This window comes from Oncorhynchus kisutch, linkage group LG25, assembly GCF_002021735.2.
Source record: "Oncorhynchus kisutch isolate 150728-3 linkage group LG25, Okis_V2, whole genome shotgun sequence".
Classification (NCBI taxonomy): domain Eukaryota; kingdom Metazoa; phylum Chordata; class Actinopteri; order Salmoniformes; family Salmonidae; genus Oncorhynchus; species Oncorhynchus kisutch.
Genome location: NC_034198.2, coordinates 15008570 through 15021822, shown reverse-complemented (window position 1 = coordinate 15021822; position 13253 = coordinate 15008570). Strand labels below are relative to the sequence as shown.

General features: G+C 43.3%; 1 protein-coding gene across 34 annotated transcripts in view; it reads right to left on the bottom strand.

The window, feature by feature from the left end:
* Positions 1 to 2298: 2298 nt before the first annotated feature.
* Positions 2299 to 13253, bottom strand: part of LOC109870359 (neurexin-1a) — a 92420-nt gene continuing 81465 nt past the window's right edge. For 23 of the 34 annotated variants that reach the window (XM_031805281.1, XM_031805299.1, XM_031805302.1 and 20 more), the window contains one exon: positions 2299 to 5597. In XM_031805281.1, the coding sequence (XP_031661141.1) occupies positions 5293 to 5597 (305 nt within the window). In that variant the 3' untranslated portion in view covers positions 2299 to 5292. The remainder of the gene's footprint in view (positions 5598 to 13253) is intronic. The other 11 variants (XM_031805300.1, XM_031805314.1, XM_031805282.1 and 8 more) reach the window with 1 other exon arrangement.

Sequence of the window (13253 nt, the reverse complement as noted above, 5' to 3'; positions counted from 1 at the left end):
TAACTAACCAACAGTCACTACAGTGTGGTAACTATGAATCCATGTTCAATCAGCAACACATCTCCTCCACCAAGTCAATAAATAATGAAAAAAGGGTAGCGATAGCATCAAAAGGAACACCATGTCCTCTTTGAAAAAAAAAACGCACACAGGTGCTTCAGCATTGCCCTCACTCCTCTATCCAGATACTCATCCCTCCATTCCTTTCTCCGTCTCTCTCCGGTCAGCAGTGTGTGTGCGTGAGTTTGAGAGCGAGAGAGACAGAGTGTGTTAAAGAGAGACAAGAGATTGAAAGAGGCTGCGGTTTCTTCCTGTAATGGTGTGTGTCTGTGTGTGATGGTGGTCACAGTGTGACATAGACCTTGGGAGATGGGGTTGATAAACTGTTCACTTATCCACCAATCCCCTGGATCGCTACCCTTTTGCCCCGTTCCCCTAAATCCAGAGGATCTTGTGGATATCTACTGCGACCAGGGAGTGTGTTTAGCCTGTTTGTATGGGTGTGTCTGAGGGAAACAATGTGAACATAATGTTCTCTAACACAACACTCATAAAAATGGTTATTAGATAGTAACCCTTTTTGGTTCCAGGTAGTACTATTTTGGGTTCCATGTAGAACCGTCCGTGTAAAGGGTTTTTACCTGAAACCAAAATGAGAGAGAGAATGGGATAAAGGGAGGATAAAGGAATATTTGTCACGATCGTCATAATGAGCGGACCAGGGCGCAGCGTGAGTATAGGTCCACATATTTTTAACCTCCGTGAAACAAACAAAACAATAAAGAAACAACGAAACGTGAAGTCATGACGTGCACACAGGCAACTAAACATAAACAATATCCCACAAAACACAGGTGGGGAAATGGCTACCTAAATATGATCACCAATCAGAGGCAACGATAAACAGCTGCCTCTAATTGGGAACCATATTAGCACCAAGATAGAAATAGACATACTAGAACACCCTCTAGTCACGCCCTGACCTACTACACCATAGAGAACCAAGGTCTCTCTGAAACCAAATGGGGAGGGTGGGGGGCGATTAGTGTCAGCGGTGGCTCCGGTGCAGGTCGTAGCCCCCGCCCAGACCCCGGATCCGGCCATGGTGCCGGGCTGAATGCTGTGCCTGGACTGGGCATCGGCGCAGAGGAAGGCTCCTGCCCTGGAGCTGGACCGGACGCCTTGCCTGGAAGCTCCGGACCGTTGACCGTCGCGGGAGGTTCTGGACCGCTGACCGTCACGGGAGGTTCTGGACCGCTGACCATCCCGGGAGGTTCTGGACCGCTGACCATCACGGGAGGTTCTGGACCGCTGACCGTCGCGGAAGGTTCTGGACCGTTGACCGTCGCGGAAGGTTCTGGACCGTTGACCGTCAAGGGAGGTTCCCGACTGTGAACCGTCGCCGGAAGCTCTGGAATGTGAACCGTCTCCGGAAGCTCTTGACTGTGAATGCGAACTGGAGGCATAGTGCGTGGAGTCGGCACAGGTGATACCGGACTGGTGACACACACTTCAGGGCGAGTGTGGGGATGGCACAGGACGTACCGGACTGAGGAGGCGCACTTGAGACCTTGTGCGTGGAGCCGGCACAGGTGGTACCGGACTGGTGACACACACTTCAGGAAGGGTGTGGAGAGCTGGCACAGGACTCACCAGACTGCTGACAGGCTCTTCAGGTCGGATGCCATGCAGAACACACACCTACATAACATTTCGCTCATCTTTCTCTCAACTTCTCCAATCGCCTCCCTGACGGTCTCTGGCTCGGCGTCGTCGCTGTCCTTCCATGCTCCTTGGCGACTCCCGCCAAGGAAGGGTCTTGTGTCCTTCCATGATTTCCTCCCATGTCCAACTCCATGGCACGCTGCTTGGTCCTTGCGTGGTGGGATATTCTGTCACGATCGTCGTAATGAGCGGACCAGGGCGCAGCGTGAGTATAGTTCCACATCTTTTTAATCTCCGTGAAACAAACAATACAATAAAGAAACGTGAAGTCATGACGTGCACACAGGCAACTAAACACAAACAATATCCCACAAAACACAGGTGGGGAAATGGCTACCTAAATATGGTCACCAATCAGAGGCAACGATAAACAGCTGCCTCTAATTGGGAACCATATTAGCACCAAGATAGAAATAGACATACTAGAACACCCCCTAGTCACGTCCTGACCTACTTCACCATAGAGAACCAAGGGGTCTCTATGGTCAGGGCATGACAATATTGTTGTGTAGGAAATTTGCTAAATAACTTCACTTATGTCATATTTTTGAATAGAAGAGAATAGAATAAAAGTTAAGGTAACTTCACTTGGGTAATATTTTATTGACTCGTTTGATCTTCAAAACTATTTTTCATAATAAAGTTCCACTTTATGTTCTTCAAAGAACTGTAACAATAAAAATAAAAGTAAAATACTGTAGAAAAATTGTATATATATAAAATCAAAAGGCTAAATGAACACTTAGATGAAGAACACCACAGTTCAATGCTCCTCCTTCACTTCAGATAGAAACAGAGAGGAGAAAGGGAGAAAGAAAGAGAGAGGAAGAGAGGCGTCGACGAGAGGGAGAGAAGAACAGAGAGAAATAGGGATAAAGGGATAGATAAAGAGAAGGAATCAATTAGTTACATTTTTCTGTCAAATTTTTAGGTTTTATTACTACTATGTCTTTAATGCTTTATGTCCCGCCCCCAGTCTGATTCCCATGCATGTGATTGGTTGGCAATATTGCTTGGATGACCCGGGGGAGCGTGCTTGCCGACAAAAGCTAGAAATACAATGTCCAGATTAGTCACAATGGAGACTACTGCCTGTTCTGGACAGTGAATTTCTATCTACTCTGTTCTTACAGTAGGTTTGTGTCTCAAATGGCACCCTATTTCCTGTGCACTACTTTTGATCAGAGCCATGTAGTTTTAGGGTTAGCACTAATAGTGCACTACTTTAAACATCTGCCATTTGAGACCTACACAGTCTTACATGCACTGAATGACATCATAGTCACACCTTTAACCTTCTCCACAGAGCCCGCCCCCACCCCCCCTACTCCTGGCTGGCTGGAATTGATCACATGGACAACGAGAGGGACAATCAACCAATGTGAACACACAGGATGCTCGGAGAGGGAGGGCCAATGAAAGTAAAGCAACTCAAATTCTATTAGCCAATGGCATCATGAACAGCTCTATCATTATAGAAACACATGATAACACTTAGTATTCTGTTTTTGATTATTTTACAGACATTTTTTTGTAATATAAAACGTTCATCAGAGCACGTATAGTTGTCTATAGGACAGGCTTTAAAACGGGGCTGGGCCTGTGGCAGGAGGACATACCCAGCCTTTACACCAGGGTTACTCACTAAACCACAACCCAAAACAAACACACCAACCTGGCTCTCAGAGACCCTGGAGCCTGGTCACACTCTGCTGTGTGTTGGAAGGGATGGAACGTTGTTGTGTGTACAGCATTTGTCCTGTCTTCTTATTGATGATTGCTATATGATGTTAGTTCTGAAGTTAGCTTATCCTGTTGTGTTGTCGGTCTGTCACTATTAAACCCTGTAATAATTGGCCCTCGGGTGGTGGATCATTTTTTTTTTAACCTTTATTTAACCAGGCAAGTCAGTTAAGAACACATTCTTATTTTCAATGACGGCCTGGGAACAGTGGGTTAACTGCCTGTTCAGGGGCAGAACGACAGATTTGTACCTTGCCAGCTCGGGGGTTTGAACCCGCAACCTTCCGGTTACTAGTCCAACGCTCTAACCACTAGGCTACGCTGCCGCCCCAATCATGTGGTAGGCTTCGGTGAGCCAGGTGGTAGGTTATTATAAGCCCAGGTGGTGGATCATGTGGTAGGCTTCGGTGAACCAGGTGGTCGGTTATTATAAGCCCAGGTGGTGGATCATGTGGTAGGCTTCGGTGAGCCAGGTGGTCGGTTATTATAAGCCCAGGTGGTGGATCATGTGGTAGGCTTCGGTGAGCCAGGTGGTAGGTTATTATAAGCGCAGGTGGTGGATCATGTGGTAGGCTTCAGTGAGCCAGGTGGTAGGTTATTATAAGCCCAGGTGGTGGATCATGTGGTAGGCTTCGGTGAGCCAGGTGGTAGGTTATTATAAGCCCAGGTGGTGGATCATGTGGTAGGCTTCGGTGAGCCAGGTGGTAGGTTATGGCTGTATTGGGTTTAGGAGTAACCCTTGTAGTCTCTGCTCTGTTAGAAACACATGGAGTAAGATAATTCAACGTGCAACAATTTCCCCAAAGAGTCTAAACTGCCCACATGTTCATCCTCATTCTTCTTTTTCTTCATCATCGACTTCAGCATTATCATAATAATATCATCATTATCGCAGATATCGTTGCCACCGGTCAGGGATGAAGCTCTGGTAATGAAGCTCTTGTGGTGTTGTAGTAGGTGTGAGTGTGTGTTGTGTGTTGTGTAGGTAGGTAGGTAGGTAGGTAGTTCTGGTGTCTCTGGTCTCCTCTCCAGAGTCAAAGTCTCTCATTTTCATAGTCTGGATGGGTTGATACAACGTTGTAACTTACGTTGTATCAACGTTTGAAAATAAATGTCCCGGCAACATTTCAAACACACACAGCTCCCTTTTCCACGTACACGCCCTACTCCGTCCCTCCCCAGTGAGTCGGGCAAACAGAGCCACCATGGCAACCCTGGTGGGTGTGACTCTTCCGGTCTTATTGGCGTGGTAACGTCCATTCTGCTGACTGGTGGGCTAGGGTTAGGGACAGGGTTCAGGTAATCTGGTGTTCCCCCATTGGACAACACCAGCCTTACACAAAATTGAAACTGGGAGTTTATCAGGGTGTTAATCTGGATATACTGATTTTGACTCCGTACGACAGAACACTAGTGTTTTCTTTTGGTGTTCGTTCCCAGTCTGCCCCCTGCCCCCTCCTCTCTCTGAGTCTAGAGGACAGTTTATAGCAGGGAGAGACAGGGGCTAGTCCTTGAAAAAAAACTGCTCTTTACTGGTCCTGTACCAGGAGTCTACCTGGTGATTACTCTGCTTGTCATTACGGTTATTCTGGTTGAACACAGGCCTCACACAGAGAGGATGTGGTTAGTGGTTATTATTACTGTACAGGATGGGTCTCTGCCCTCATGGCAGTCTCTTTGTCTCTGTGTGTTTCTTTTATGTGTGTGTGTGTGTGTGTATGTGGGCGTCTCAGGGCATGTCCTCCTGTATGTGTGCATATGTCTGTATCAGTGTAGATGTGTATATGTGTATATGTGAATGTCATAAGGGTGTCCCTCCAATCCTCACACGTAGTACTCCTTGTCTTTGTTCTTCTTGTTCTTGGAGATCTTGGCGATGCCCAGCGGCTTGTCCTTGGTGCTGCCGTTAGGCTGGGTGGCAGAGTTACTGATGTAGTTGCGGCTCTCGTCCACGTGGTATGAGCCCTCATCGCGGTTGCGGTACTTGTACATGGCGTAGAGCAGGATGAGGATGCAGAGGGCGGCGGCTGCCACGATGCCCACCACCATGCCGGTGGTGCTGCTGGACTCCCTCACTCCCTCTGATGTCCCTGGGAACGGCTTGACCTCCGGGAGAGGGGGGTGGGCTGCTGGAGGGAGGATGACGGGAGAGGGGGAGGGAAAGGGGGACAGTGAGAGTTGTCTGCATTGTCCAACATTTTTCTCCATGTTAGTTGCCATCATTGTCCATGTTTTTGCTTTGGTTTTTGTTCTGTTTGAAACTGTAAAGCGTATTTGGATTCTTGAAAAGCTCTATATAAATTCCATGCATTATTAGTATTATTCATGGAAAATGATATAGAACAGTGCTCCATAGTTTCACTTGCATTAATTCCGCAAGTGTGTGATCTCAGGATAAAGCTAACGCACATTAAACCTAAATGTTTCTCTAATCTACTAGTTGTACTGTAAGTGTGTGAGGGTAGTAAATGTTTCTCCAGTCTACTAGTCATACTGTTAGTGTGTGAGGGTAGTAAATGTTTCTCCAGTCTACTAGCCATACTGTTAGTGTGTGAGGGTAGTAAATGTTTCTCCAGTCTACTAGTCATACTGTTAGTGTGTGAGGGTAGTAAATGTTTCTCCAGTCTACTAGCCATACTGTTAGTGTGTGAGGAATAGTAAATGTTTCTCCAGTCTACTAGTCATACTGTTAGTGTGTGAGGGTAGTAAATGTTTCTCCAGTCTACTAGCCATACTGTTAGTGTGTGAGGGTAGTAAATGTTTCTCCAGTCTACTAGTCATACTGTTAGTGTGTGAGGGTAGTAAATGTTTCTCCAGTCTACTAGTCATACTGTAAGTGTGTGAGGGTAGTAAATGTTTCACCAGTCTACTAGTCATACTGTTAGTGTGTGAGGGTAGTAAATGTTTCTCCAGTCTACTAGCCATACTGTTAGTGTGTGAGGGTAGTAAATGTTTCTCCAGTCTACTAGTCATACTGTTAGTGTGTGAGGGTAGTAAATGTTTCTCCAGTCTACTAGTCATACTGTAAGTGTGTGAGGGTAGTAAATGTTTCTCCAGTCTACTAGTCATACTGTTAGTGTGTGAGGGTAGTAAATGTTTCTCCAGTCTACTAGTCATACTGTTAGTGTGTGAGGGTAGTAAATGTTTCTCCTGTCTACTAGTCATACTGTTAGTGTGTGAGGGTAGTAAATGTTTCTCTAGTCTACGAGCCATACTGTTAGTGTTTGAGGGTAATAAATGTTTTTCAATTCAATTAGACATGGTGTTAGTGTGTGAGGGAATAAAATGTTTCTCCAGTCTACTAGCCATACTGTTAGTGTGTGAGGGTAGTAAATGTTTCTCCAATCTACTTGCCATAATTTTAGTGTGTGAGGTTAGTAATTGTTTCTCCAGTCTACTAGACATACTGTTAGTGTGTGAGGGTAGTAATTGTTTCTCCAGTCTACTAGCCATATTGTTAGTGTCTGAGGGTAGTAAATGTTTCTCCAGTCTACTAGCCATATTGTTAGTGTCTGAGGCTAGTAAATGTTTCACCAGTCTACTAGCCATATTGTTAGTGTCTGAGGGTAGTAAATGTTTCTCCAGTCTACTAGCCATACTGTTAGTGTGTGAGGGTAGTAAATGTTTATCCAGTCTACTAGCCATATTGTTAGTGTCTGAGGGTAGTAAATGTTTCTCCAGTCTACTAGCCATACTGTTAGTGTGTGAGGGTAGTAAATGTTTCTCCAGTCTACTAGCCATATTGTTAGTGTCTGAGGGTAGTAAAGGTTTCTCCAGTCTACTAGCCATTCTGGTAAAGTGAGAGGGTAGTAAATGTTTCTCTCGTCTACTAGCCATACTGTTAGTGTGTGAGGGTATTAAATGTTTCTCTAGTCTATTAGCCATACTGTTAGTGTGTGAGGGTAGTAAATGTTTCTCCAGTCTATGAGCCATACTGTTAGTGTGTGAGGGTAGTAAATGGTTCTCCAGTCTACTAGCCAAACTGTTAGTGTGTGAGGGTAGTACATGTTTCTCCAGTCTACTAGCCAAACTGTTAGTGTGTGAGGGTAGTACGTTATTCCCTTCTAGTAGCCGTACTGTTAGTGTGTGAGGGTAGTAAATGTTTCTCCAGTTTATTAGCCATACTGTTAGTGTGTGAGGGTATTAAATGTTTCTCTAGTCTATTAGCCATACTGTTAGTGTGTGAGGGTAGTAAATGTTTCTCCAGTCTATGAGCCATACTGTTAGTGTGTGAGGGTAGTAAATGTTTCTCTAGTCTACGAGCCATACTGTTAGTGTTTGAGGGTAATAAATGTTTTTCAATTCAATTAGACATGGTGTTAGTGTGTGAGGGAATAAAATGTTTCTCCAGTCTACTAGCCATACTGTTAGTGTGTGAGGGTAGTAAATGTTTCTCTAGTCTACGAGCCATACTGTTATTGTGTGAGGGTAGTAAATGTTATTACCTTCTAGTAGCCGTACTGTTAGTGTGTGAGGGTAGTGCATGTTTCTCCAGTTTATTAGCCATACTCTGTGTGGCGGAATAAATGTTTCTCCAGTCTACTAGCCATACTGCTAGTGTGTGAGGGTCGTAAATGTTTCTCTAGTCTACTAGCCATACTGCTAGTGTGTGAGGGTCGTAAATGTTTCTCTAGTCTACTTGCCATAATTTTAGTGTGTGAGGTTAGTAATTGTTTCTCCAGTCTACTAGACATACTGTTAGTGTGTGAGGGTAGTAATTGTTTCTCCAGTCTACTAGCCATATTGTTAGTGTCTGAGGGTAGTAAATGTTTCTCCAGTCTACTAGCCATATTGTTAGTGTCTGAGGGTAGTAAATGGTTCTCCAGTCTACTAGCCAAACTGTTAGTGTGTGAGGGTAGTACATGTTTCTCCAGTCTACTAGTCAAACTGTTAGTGTGTGAGGGTAGTAAATGGTTCTCCAGTCTACTAGCCAAACTGTTAGTGTGTGAGGGTAGTACATGTTTCTCCAGTCTACTAGCCAAACTGTTAGTGTGTGAGGGTAGTAAATGTTTCTCCTGTCTACTAGTCATACTGTTAGTGTGTGAGGGTAGTAAATGTTTCTCCAGTCTACTAGCCATACTGCTAGTGTGTGAGGGTCGTAAATGTTTCTCTAGTCTACGAGCCATACTGTTAGTGTTTGAGGGTAATAAATGTTTTTCAATTCAATTAGACATGGTGTTAGTGTGTGAGGGAATAAAATGTTTCTCCAGTCTACTAGCCATACTGTTAGTGTGTGAGGGTAGTAAATGTTTCTCCAATCTACTTGCCATAATTTTAGTGTGTGAGGTTAGTAATTGTTTCTCCAGTCTACTAGACATACTGTTAGTGTGTGAGGGTAGTAATTGTTTCTCCAGTCTACTAGCCATATTGTTAGTGTCTGAGGGTAGTAAATGTTTCTCCAGTCTACTAGCCATATTGTTAGTGTCTGAGGCTAGTAAATGTTTCTCCAGTCTACTAGCCATATTGTTAGTGTCTGAGGGTAGTAAATGTTTCTCCAGTCTACTAGCCATACTGTTAGTGTGTGAGGGTAGTAAATGTTTATCCAGTCTACTAGCCATATTGTTAGTGTCTGAGGGTAGTAAATGTTTCTCCAGTCTACTAGCCATACTGTTAGTGTGTGAGGGTAGTAAATGTTTCTCCAGTCTACTAGCCATATTGTTAGTGTCTGAGGGTAGTAAATGTTTCTCCAGTCTACTAGCCATTCTGGTAAAGTGAGAGGGTAGTAAATGTTTCTCTCGTCTACTAGCCATACTGTTAGTGTGTGAGGGTATTAAATGTTTCTCTAGTCTATTAGCCATACTGTTAGTGTGTGAGGGTAGTAAATGTTTCTCCAGTCTATGAGCCATACTGTTAGTGTGTGAGGGTAGTAAATGGTTCTCCAGTCTACTAGCCAAACTGTTAGTGTTTGAGGGTAGTACATGTTTCTCCAGTCTACTAGCCAAACTGTTAGTGTGTGAGGGTAGTACGTTATTCCCTTCTAGTAGCCGTACTGTTAGTGTGTGAGGGTAGTAAATGTTTCTCCAGTTTATTAGCCATACTGTTAGTGTGTGAGGGTATTAAATGTTTCTCTAGTCTATTAGCCATACTGTTAGTGTGTGAGGGTAGTAAATGTTTCTCCAGTCTATGAGCCATACTGTTAGTGTGTGAGGGTAGTAAATGTTTCTCTAGTCTACGAGCCATACTGTTAGTGTTTGAGGGTAATAAATGTTTTTCAATTCAATTAGACATGGTGTTAGTGTGTGAGGGAATAAAATGTTTCTCCAGTCTACTAGCCATACTGTTAGTGTGTGAGGGTAGTAAATGTTTCTCTAGTCTACGAGCCATACTGTTATTGTGTGAGGGTAGTAAATGTTATTCCCTTCTAGTAGCCGTACTGTTAGTGTGTGAGGGTAGTGCATGTTTCTCCAGTTTATTAGCCATACTCTGTGTGGCGGAATAAATGTTTCTCCAGTCTACTAGCCATACTGCTAGTGTGTGAGGGTCGTAAATGTTTCTCTAGTCTACTAGCCATACTGCTAGTGTGTGAGGGTCGTAAATGTTTCTCTAGTCTACTTGCCATAATTTTAGTGTGTGAGGTTAGTAATTGTTTCTCCAGTCTACTAGACATACTGTTAGTGTGTGAGGGTAGTAAATGTTTCTCCAGTCTACTAGCCATATTGTTAGTGTCTGAGGGTAATAAATGTTTCTCCAGTCTACTAGCCATACTGTTAGTGTGTGAGGGTAGTAAATGTTTCTCTAGTCTATTAGCCATACTGTTAGTGTGTGAGGGTAGTAAATGTTTCTCCAGTCTATGAGCCATACTGTTAGTGTGTGAGGGTAGTAAATGTTTCTCTAGTCTATGAGCCATACTGTTAGTGTGTGAGGGTAGTAAATGTTTATCCAGTCTATGAGCCATACTGTTAGTGAGCGAGGGTAGTAAATGACTATGCAGTCTACTAGACATATTGTTAGTGTCTGAGGGTAGTAAATGTTTCTCCAGTCTACTAGCCATACTGTTAGTGTGTGAGGGTAGTAAATGTTTCTCCAGTCTACTAGCCATATTGTTAGTGTGTGAGGGTAGTAAATGTTTCTCCAGTCAATTAGCCATAATGTATGTGAGGGTAGTAAATGTTTCTCTAGTCTATGAGCCATACTGTTAGTGTGTGAGGGTAGTAAATGTTTCTCCAGTCAATTAGCCATAATGTATGTGAGGGTAGTAAATGTTTCTCTCGTCTACGAGCCATACTGTTAGTGTGTGAGGGTAGTAAATGTTTCTGTCGTCTACGAGCCATACTGTTAGTGTGTGAGGGTAGTCAATGTTTCTCCAGTCTATTAGCCATACTGTTAGTGTGTGAGGGTAGTAAATGTTTCTCCAGTCTACTAGCCATACTGTTAGTGTGTGAGGGTAGTAAACGTTTCTCCAGTCTACTAGCCATACTGTTAGTGTGTGAGGGTAGTAAATGTTTCTCCAGTCTACTAGTCATACTGTTAGTGTGTGAGGGTAGTAAATGTTTCTCCAGTCAATTAGCCATAATGTGTGTGAGTGTAGTAAATGGTTCTCCAGTCTACTAGCCATACTGTTAGTGTGTGCGTGTAGTAATTGTTTCTCCAGTCTACTAGCCATATTGTTAGTGTCTGAGGGTAGTAAATGTTTCTCCAGTCTACTAGCCATATTGTTAGTGTCTGAGGGTAATAAATGTTTCTCCAGTCTACTAGCCATACTGTTAGTGTGTGAGGGTAGTAAATGTTTCTCTAGTCTATTAGCCATACTGTTAGTGTGTGAGGGTAGTAAATGTTTCTCCAGTCTATGAGCCATACTGTTAGTGTGTGAGGGTAGTAAATGTTTCTCTAGTCTATGAGCCATACTGTTAGTGTGTGAGGGTAGTAAATGTTTCTCCAGTCTATGAGCCATACTGTTAGTGAGCGAGGGTAGTAAATGACTATGCAGTCTACTAGACATATTGTTAGTGTCTGAGGGTAGTAAATGTTTCTCCAGTCTACTAGCCATACTGTTAGTGTGTGAGGGTAGTAAATGTTTCTCCAGTCTACTAGCCATATTGTTAGTGTGTGAGGGTAGTAAATGTTTCTCCAGTCAATTAGCCATAATGTATGTGAGGGTAGTAAATGTTTCTCTAGTCTATGAGCCATACTGTTAGTGTGTGAGGGTAGTAAATGTTTCTCCAGTCAATTAGCCATAATGTATGTGAGGGTAGTAAATGTTTCTCTCGTCTACGAGCCATACTGTTAGTGTGTGAGGGTAGTAAATGTTTCTGTCGTCTACGAGCCATACTGTTAGTGTGTGAGGGTAGTCAATGTTTCTCCAATCTATTAGCCATACTGTTAGTGTGTGAGGGTAGTAAATGTTTCTCCAGTCTACTAGCCATACTGTTAGTGTGTGAGGGTAGTAAACGTTTCTCCAGTCTACTAGCCATACTGTTAGTGTGTGAGGGTAGTAAATGTTTCTCCAGTCTACTAGTCATACTGTTAGTGTGTGAGGGTAGTAAATGTTTCTCCAGTCAATTAGCCATAATGTGTGTGTGAGGGTAGTAAATGTTTCTCCAGTCTATTAGCCATACTGTTAGTGTGTGAGGGTAGTAAATGTTTCTCCAGTCTATGAGCCATACTGTTAGTGTGTGAGGGTAGTAAATGTTTCTCTAGTCTACGAGCCATACTGTTAGTGTTTGAGGGTAATAAATGTTTTTCAATTCAATTAGACATGGTGTTAGTGTGTGAGGGAATAAAATGTTTCTCCAGTCTACTAGCCATACTGTTAGTGTGTGAGGGTAGTAAATGTTTCTCTAGTCTACGAGCCATACTGTTATTGTGTGAGGGTAGTAAATGTTATTCCCTTCTAGTAGCCGTACTGTTAGTGTGTGAGGGTAGTGCATGTTTCTCCAGTTTATTAGCCATACTCTGTGTGGCGGAATAAATGTTTCTCCAGTCTACTAGCCATACTGCTAGTGTGTGAGGGTCGTAAATGTTTCTCTAGTCTACTAGCCATACTGCTAGTGTGTGAGGGTCGTAAATGTTTCTCTAGTCTACTTGCCATAATTTTAGTGTGTGAGGTTAGTAATTGTTTCTCCAGTCTACTAGACATACTGTTAGTGTGTGAGGGTAGTAATTGTTTCTCCAGTCTACTAGCCATATTGTTAGTGTCTGAGGGTAGTAAATGTTTCTCCAGTCTACTAGCCATATTGTTAGTGTCTGAGGGTAATAAATGTTTCTCCAGTCTACTAGCCATACTGTTAGTGTGTGAGGGTAGTAAATGTTTCTCTAGTCTATTAGCCATACTGTTAGTGTGTGAGGGTAGTAAATGTTTCTCCAGTCTATGAGCCATACTGTTAGTGTGTGAGGGTAGTAAATGTTTCTCTAGTCTATGAGCCATACTGTTAGTGTGTGAGGGTAGTAAATGTTTATCCAGTCTATGAGCCATACTGTTAGTGAGCGAGGGTAGTAAATGACTATGCAGTCTACTAGACATATTGTTAGTGTCTGAGGGTAGTAAATGTTTCTCCAGTCTACTAGCCATACTGTTAGTGTGTGAGGGTAGTAAATGTTTCTCCAGTCTACTAGCCATATTGTTAGTGTGTGAGGGTAGTAAATGTTTCTCCAGTCAATTAGCCATAATGTATGTGAGGGTAGTAAATGTTTCTCTCGTCTACGAGCCATACTGTTAGTGTGTGAGGGTAGTAAATGTTTCTGTCGTCTACGAGCCATACTGTTAGTGTGTGAGGGTAGTCAATGTTTCTCCAGTCTATTAGCCATACTGTTAGTGTGTGAGGGTAGTAAATGTTTCTCCAGTCTAC